The 8,580-nt window shown below is 31.9% G+C and overlaps 1 protein-coding gene across 2 annotated transcripts; it reads right to left on the bottom strand.

Moving 5' to 3' along the window:
• Nucleotides 1-1,287: 1,287 nt before the first annotated feature.
• LOC107418612 (uncharacterized) lies at nt 1,288-7,882 on the bottom strand. 2 transcript variants are annotated; one of them, XM_016027315.4, is made up of 7 exons: nt 7,512-7,879; nt 6,944-7,277; nt 6,455-6,669; nt 4,241-4,532; nt 4,063-4,148; nt 3,894-3,985; nt 1,288-2,157 (listed from the first exon to the last, which is right to left on the bottom strand). In XM_016027315.4, exons 2-7 carry the CDS (start codon nt 7,235-7,237, stop codon nt 1,910-1,912), a joined length of 1,227 nt encoding a protein of 408 aa, XP_015882801.2. In that variant the 5' UTR covers nt 7,238-7,277; nt 7,512-7,879; the 3' UTR covers nt 1,288-1,909. The 2 variants fall into 2 exon arrangements, with proteins under 2 accessions (XP_015882801.2, XP_024929220.2); XM_025073452.3 differs by lacking the exon at nt 1,288-2,157 and adding an exon at nt 3,423-3,737 and having other exon boundaries at nt 6,944-7,882.
• Nucleotides 7,883-8,580: the final 698 nt, after the last annotated feature.

The following is an 8,580-nucleotide window of genomic DNA, read 5'->3' as shown; positions in this document are numbered from 1 at the left end:
CTTTGGACTATATATATATATATATATATATCAATTTATTTAAGTGCTATTAACAATTTTAATAAATCTTAAATTATGATTGATAATATAATAAATCTAAATATTACACTTGCTAAAATATTCATCAAATTTATTTATCAAATAATATATATTAAAATATTATTAATTAATATATTTATATGATCTAAACACAGAAAATTAAAATTTTAAATTGATAAATAAATTAAAAAAATAAATCAATAAAATATTATTATATTATTTGACAAATAAATTTAATGATCAGTTTGATAACCCTTGCATTATATAATAATAAATTTTGTAAAATTTTGTATTTAAATGCTAGGATTTTAAAGTATTTAAACGAAATAATAGTATGTTAAACATAAATTGTTTACCAACTTATTTATCAAATGGTATGCCAAAGATAGTATATTCTTTTATAACAATATATTTTTTCTCAAAATGGACAGATTTAAAAAGGAAAAAAAAAAAAAAAAAAGGGTTTGATAGCACGAATTGAAAGTCATTTTAAGTGCCTAGCTTCTTTCTTATCCTTATCAAGCAATGCCATCCCATAACAACTTGTGAATTTTACGAGTGACATTTAACAATGACATTCCACGATGTGACTTGTGAAAATTTTACCAGCTAAGCAATCTTATCCATAAGAATTTTTTTTTTGTTATTTATTTTATTTACATCGACATGTTATTGGTCAAAATCTTAATGCCAATCGAAGATGTGCTGACAGATGACTTGTAACAACTTTCACAACATTTTTCTAACAAATTAGCTGATGCAAGGTTTATTGCATAACCCACCTTAGTTTGCATTTAGATAATTTACTAGCAAGGGACTGAATCACAAAGCCAAAAAAGGAACAAAATTTAAAAAAATCTTAGAATTGCTAATACCATTTATTAACGTAATTACATATATTAAAACAAAGCCTAACAAAAAATGGTATATACAATAATTCATATATCTATCAACGAAATACATCTAAGTTATAAGCGAGACATAATTAGTGCCTTTAGGAACATCCCATAACCTACCATTATAAAAAATAAAAAGAATTAAAAACTAAAAAAAATAAAATAAAATAAAATAAATAAATAAATAAAACCACCTACCCTTCTAAATTTGGTTACCTTCCTTCCAGTTTTCAATTGCATAATAAATCAATAGAAACGAATTGATGCACATGATTTCAGTTACAAGATGATACAACTAAAATAAATTTGAAATAGACAACAAAACTCGCAAAAGAAAAAAACACACCCTCAATGTTAAAGCATTACCAATTTTGTTTCCTACCATAAATCTTTGTTCTTTATTTTCCATTTTTTCTTCCTATAATAAAACATGACATGTTAGTCTATCAAAAGGGATACTAAGAAAATCCCTGTTATACATCAAAGAAATCAACATACCATCTAAAGATTCTTATACTATTTCTCTCATCATATAAATATAACAAAAATATGCAGGTCTCAAATACAAAAGCATTACATATCTCTTTGCAACTAGTGGATGCCTCAATGTAGTCCAACTTTCTTACATCTCCATGCTCATCTTTATTAGTCTTCTCCCCTCTTTTCTTTCATTTATTCTGCCCCCATTTTTTTTTTCCCCTGCTTCTTGGATTCTTCTTACTCTTTTTTCATTATCTTTTCATTTTTCATTCTCTTTCAATTTTGTTATTTTCCACCTTCTTCAGTTTCTTTTTGCACATAATAGGAAATTCACACCAGAAAAAACCCCCTCAATAGAGCATTTCGAGCATATAATAGCCAGAATTAAAATGCCATTACCACAGTTTGGTTGAGCATCAAGCATGCAATCTCAAGGCCTTATAATTTCTGGACAGGAAGCAGCCATAATTGAAACAGCAAGACAACTTCTGATTTCACCTGCAGTACATGCCGTGGGAAGCAAAGAACTGGAAGTCGGGTTGCTTCACCTGAAGCAGTCTAAGCCAGTTGTCTGCAGCCTGCATGAGGGAATTTGCCAGTTGACACTCGCTTATCCCATTTTGTATCCACACAGATCCTTTGAATTTGTATGAAGCCATTCCAAAAACAGACAAGGAAAGCTTTGGAACACCATCCATCTCACTGGGATAGACCACCACAGGAGCTTGGCCGCTTCCAGAACCTAGAAGAGATGAACAAGTAGCACAGCAAATATCAATTGTCTTACAGAATACACTATTTGTACAGCAGCAAATATGGTACACTATTGGTATAGCAGCCAATACAACACTAAGCAAAAGTGCATCGCCTTAAAACCAACCACAGTTTTCAAGCACATTGAATAATATTTTACATATATTGTGTTATTGTCATTTTCTACAGTTAATAATAACTGAATCCTACTCAACCTTACAAATGCTCTAGGATGATTCAACTAGACGGCAAAGGAACCACCTTGAAATGGTAGGTATGAAAGCTCCTAAAAACAGCTGTAACTCCCAAGAAGGGAAAAAATAAACAAGTGTAAGGTGCCACAAATATACGCTAAAAAGAGTTTCTAAGCTGGTTTGAACAGTAACAAATATACACGAAAAAAAACCTGTTTGTGTTATTTCTTTCTACCAAACAACAAACGTAATAAACTAGACTTTCAGCAATGAAGATCAATTGCCACATTGTACAAAAAAATGACAAGGATACTATCCAAAATCTTCCCTTGAAGTACACCACATTAGTAAAACCATTAACGTGCAATATTCTTTTCCAAACAAAACAAAATAGAAGTCTGATTAAAGAAGTTTAACTATTAGTGGCTGTGGCTTTAATAGAAAACGCTCTCATCATGAAACTCCATTACCCCCAACAAAATTAAATCGCTTAATAACTCAGATGGTTCAGCTGAAATAAATTATCAGAGAGAAAACTGCTCTCTTAATTGAAGCGCTTCCTGTAACTCATTCAAAAGATATATCATTCAAGCATGGCACGATATAACATGATTTAAAAGGTAAGAAGCGATTAACTTGATTTACCCAAGCTAATTAAGCAGTTTGTATTGTGTTGAAAGAAATAATTGATTAGGGTAGGTTAAAAATTTCTAAAACTGATATGTATTGGTCGGGTTAAGGCCCAACAGTATAGGGAGAAATAAACAATTATTTATAAACAATTATTTTTACAGTTCTTTTAGAAGGTTCGTACATTTTGATGTTCCATTTTATCTTATCGTATGTGTTGTAAATTTATGCTAGTTTTAACCATAATTTAAACTCATGAAATATTGGATCTCATATTATAAAGTACTAATCTCATATCCAATTTATTAGATCTTACAAAAATTGAACTTTGAAAGATAAAGTTTTCAAACTTAAGGAAACCTTTTTGGACTAATCTCATATCTAAATCATAGCTTGTTCTCAAGAAAATCTCAAAAGAAAATTTTGCATATTAAGTTCAATATGGTTCAATGTCTAGGATCATTTTAAAGTTTATTTTATCTGATTTCACATCACAAACAAGGCAGCAAATCATCTAATTGGATACCACGTCCTGTGCAATTCAAGAAAACCCTACCAGTTGCATAGCATTTCAAACAGACCATTATAACATTTATTTCAGAAGAGACTGTAATATGAGCTGAATTACACATTTTTCTGACTGATGCCAGTGGGCCACAGAGTTACAAATGCATTTCAATTGATGAAGTGGACAAGCCACATTGAATTTTGACATGCCAGATAATATACTCTGAAGGTGCCTTGGCTGTCATAAAGGCAAGACAAGAAGCCAGAATTTAAAAGTAAAACCCTAATACTTTCTTTTCATTTTTTTTTTTTTTCAAAAAAAAAAAAAAAAAAAAAAGAATGAAAAAAATATGCAGGTAGTAAAAAAATTTAACAATTTCAAAATTTAGATTACCTGCCACTGGTGTGGAAAGGGAATGGTATGTCAAAAAGCAAGCATCCAAATCTTTTAAGGTTGGACCCATGGGTATCCGATAAATAGGATACCTACAAGTTTTCATTAGAGAAAAATGAATTTTGTGCCAATGTAATCAATATAGTACTATAGATTACATTTCCCTTACCATGCCACTGAGAACCAACTGGCTGGCAGTAAATCACAACTTCTTAATGTCTTCAACCCAGGATATCGACAAGCAAGATCTGATATCTGGAAAAATATGCAAACACATAAGAGGCAACAAATCCAGAGTTCGCATTGCAAAATTTACTACCATAAAAGGATTGAGGAAATTAACTAACCTTGTCAGCCAATGGTTCACGGCTATAAGGAGGATCCCGCTCAAGATATTCAAAGAGGAGCACACCTCGAGAATTCCTAGCATCCCCTTCATCACTCGAAAAACCTTCTTGTAAAGCACTGTTCTCATCATGTATGGATAATCTGCCCATTCTAAAAGGGGCCTCACTTGTTAGATGATGAAGATGCTGCTGTTCCATAGAAATCTTCATGATTTTTCCTACTTCATAATCACTGCTTCCATCACTACTTGAATCCCGATAGTAGTCACCATCACTATCCTCACTAGCTTGCCTAACCAAAGAAGGACATTAAAGCTGCTTAAATACTAATAATCTATGCCACACCACTAAAATCTACATTATCAAGAATTAGATAAAATTGGTAACCTAAAAATGTTTTAAGTATCAAAAACAGGAAATTATTATTTGATGTCAAATAGGGTCAAATTATAGTAGTCTTCTTTAGGTTTCCTTTCAGCAAGTAGATTACTTGTGTAGTTTTTTTGTTAATATTCCTTTTGTTTTGGATGCAAATGGTAGTACTGGTAATCTCCAAAAATATGCAGACAAAAAATTAAGTTGACACCCCTAGGTATTACTTTGGTTCCAAGGGTTGTTGAATCATTTGTTATGATAGTAGCTAATATATTTTCAAAATATAGAGTATAATCCCCATGGACTAATACAATAAGATCCTTTCAGTTTCTAGAAGGAACAAGTAACCAGCAAACTCTAACCCTTAGACCTTAAACCCCTAAAACAGGTGTTATCAAAATATGCTGCACCTGTATCACCTATTTTCCAGCAGTCACTAAGCCATCAATTTATAACGTTAAAGCTCCTTTTCCACCCTTTTAATCCAAAAACCACAAAATTTTTAACCATCAGAGCAGTATTCCCCACCAATCAGAGCAGTATTTCCATACACTAATTTGATACCATTCATAGGATTTTTGCACCCTATGCTAAAAGTCCAACCTTCAAAGTCAAATCATTTGTTGTTTTTACATCAAATACAGCTACATGAAGCTACAACCACAAGGAAATTCTATAAACGTAATTCATGAACTATCATCAACACCGCATATTCCAAATGCTGAATGCTCAGCAGAACATATACATAAAACGGCTCCAACATATTCGATCAACATAGTTCATGATTTCATCAAAGAAGAATCTAATTTTTGTTAAGCATATTCCTTCTCGTTCCAAGCTGACTCAATCCCATGAAAAAGTGCATAAACTTGTCAAGTTTTAAGACATAAGATACATAAGCTCTCTTAATTTTAGATGCTGTGAAGCATTTTCTTTATAGACAAAATATTACAAGTTTCATTAATCAGAACAAAAAGATCCAACAAAATAGGGAATTCCCGCCAATTTAGAAGATCTTATCAGAGTGGTGGATAATCTGGTCTGTATTGCTTACTGAATGAAGTTTCCTGGTTACACCCTTAAATGAAGAGTTTGATTAATTGAAGCCTTTAAGAGAATACATCTAGCAAAGAGCCTACTAATCAAAGTTTTGAAATTTCTTATATTCCTGCTTTGAATTAAAGAAGTGTCAAAATATCAAATATTGCCTCAAAGGAGGGAAGTAAAGCATGGTTATTCCTTGGATTGACTTAATTCTTCAGGTCAAGAGAATGACAAATATCAAATTGAACAATCATAAAGGGAAAAAGATAAACGAAGGAATAAAAGCATCATTCTTCACATAAAAAAAGTATGGGATTCAGAAAGCATGTAGAGGCAATTAGTAGAGAAAAATAAGTTATATGCACAAATAACGGTTAAGCACCAGAGCAGGCCAAAAGAGAGCAACTAACAGGTCACATGCAAAACAAATTGAGAATCCTCCAGAAATTTATACTTTGAAGAAAATTATTTCACCAGCAAATGGCATAGCAGGTGATTTTGCTCCTCGAAAACAAAGAATATGAATCATGGTGCATCGAAACCCAACAATACACTGAAACTTCAGCCCAAAAAACGGAAAACAAACATCCTGAAATGTCATAATTAATTAGAGACCACAACTTTAATACTGAAATTAGGGTCATAAACATAAATACTAAGTAAAGTGTCATTATACGTCTGATTTTGAAACAGAAGTTTGTGCATATGTACGTCAGAATTCAGGAAAAAAAAAAAAAAGTTTCTTATAATTGTAAACATTGCAAGTGCACCAATCCGAATAGAAAATATCAATACCTTGACTTCGAATCCGACCTGACAGAAGATTCCCCATATAATTGGATACCAGATAAATACGGAACATAATATTGAACAACAGAATCGCTTTTGTCAAGGACCAAAGGCACTCCTGCCCCATATGCACTCCACTCCTTGAAAGATTCCCAAAGATCATTCAATGTGAAGTAAGGCTGAAACTCAACGTCACACGTCCTCCACCCCCTCATTGTCGTCTACACAAAACAAAACCAAAAACCAAAAATCAAAATCAAATCAAAATATTTTAGAGTAGCCAACATAATAAAATGACCAAGCTAAACAAATAAAGAATAGTAGTTTCATCAGCATTGAACAAGTCAAATTCTTTGAAACCAATTAGTATTTTCATTGGTCCCAAACAATGAAAATCCAATACCCACAATTTAATTTTTCAAAAGTTCCCCATATTTTCTCACCAACCAAACATAAAAGACCAGGAAAAACCAAGTACAAAGATAAAGGATTAACCTTGGAGAAATACTGAGCCGGAACTAAAGGTGTGGTAGATTCTAATAATCTGTCAAGGTTACCAGTAGGTGTTATTGATGGCTCCAAAAGCTGTTTTTTAGATGAGTTTGAAGCTTCCTTGGGGCTCCTATTATCAGAAGCCACCATTTTGCTGTTCGTATCTGGGTTTTCATTCTTTTCACTTTTGGGTTTTCGTCCTTGTTTTTGTTGATTGTAGTTCTTTCTTGCTTTCACAGGAATGTAAATGCTTTCCTCACCGCGAACAGTTCCAAACTGTAACCCAGTTCCCAACATTTCCAGGCTAAAAATTACAAAGTGATCCTCCGTCTACCCACTGACAGAAAACGGAGGAAAATATAATTAAAAACAAAAGGAAAATAAAATTCCAAGATCTTTATTTTCCCACTTTTTCTCAAATTTCCGAGAAAAAGTAACGAGGCCCAAAGCAACCAAAAAGGAAATAATTGAAAGCTTTATCTTATCAAAAAGTCCTTGTATCAGAAAATATTTGTAAATAAGGAAACTGATTAAAAATAAACAAAAGAATTTCTGGGGTGGGTTTTCTTACGGTTTCTCAGTAATCAAACACCCCAGATGAAAACCCAAATCCCTTCTTACTAATATAAAAACTGAATCAATTTCTAATCCAACTGATCTGATCAGGACAAAATAAAATATAGGAAAAAAAAAAGAAAAAAGAAAAACCCAGAAAATCCCCAAAAACTTAAAATTATCCGAAATTTTGGATCAGAAACTTTCCGAAACAAAAGAGAGAAAGCGCAGTGGAAGAGAAATGGAAAATCCCCAAATGGGTATGTGTAAACGAAGAAACGAGACGTGAAGGAAAGCGCAAACAGCAAACGAGAGAGACAGAGAGAGAAAGAGAGAGATAGAGAGAGGGAAGCTTCAATCAAGAGTGTATATTGTTGATGAAGACGAAGATATAATAAATTTCCTTCCTTTTTTTTTTTAATTTTTAAATTTTTTCCATTAATTTTTTATGGGTTATTTTCTCAATGATTTTTTGGCCTTCGGGGAATTTAATAAATTAAGTAAAAGTTTTGTGGACAAAAATTTAATTATTACTTTTTTGTGTGATTGGTCGACGGTGGACCTGTTGCGGTGTGGATTTTATAAAAAAAGGTTAATATTGTTGACACGTGCACTGCACGAGTAGGTGGGACACGTGCAAACTGCTTATCAAGCAAGAGCTACCACCACTATCGTTAAAGTGGTTTTCATTTTCCAGCTGTGACTATCTGCCCACACGTGTACCTTTTTCTTCATTTTATTTTATTTTGTAAATAAGGTGGATTTTTTTTTTATTTGGATGAAAATATTAGGTGGATTTGTTGATCAAATACTCGAAAATAAAATAAAATAAATCTGCAAACTGTTAATAGGATTATATTTTATTCGGGCACTAAAAATACAATAATATAAATATATATTATTTTTTCTTCTTTTTTTATTTATTTTCAAACAAAGTTGGTAATAGAGATGCGCAAGTGAAAACAAATAAAGGAGAATCAAAAGCATATTTATAAAGTCTTATTACATTTTTTTTTTATTCTTATCTCTTTAAATCAAAATAGTACAAGAATAATTTATATAACATTAATAGTATATATAATTAG

Source organism: Ziziphus jujuba, chromosome 2 (genome assembly GCF_031755915.1).
Source record: "Ziziphus jujuba cultivar Dongzao chromosome 2, ASM3175591v1".
Lineage (NCBI taxonomy): Eukaryota > Viridiplantae > Streptophyta > Magnoliopsida > Rosales > Rhamnaceae > Ziziphus > Ziziphus jujuba.
Note: the sequence above shows the minus strand (reverse complement) of the source record. Positions and strands in the feature narration are given on the sequence as shown.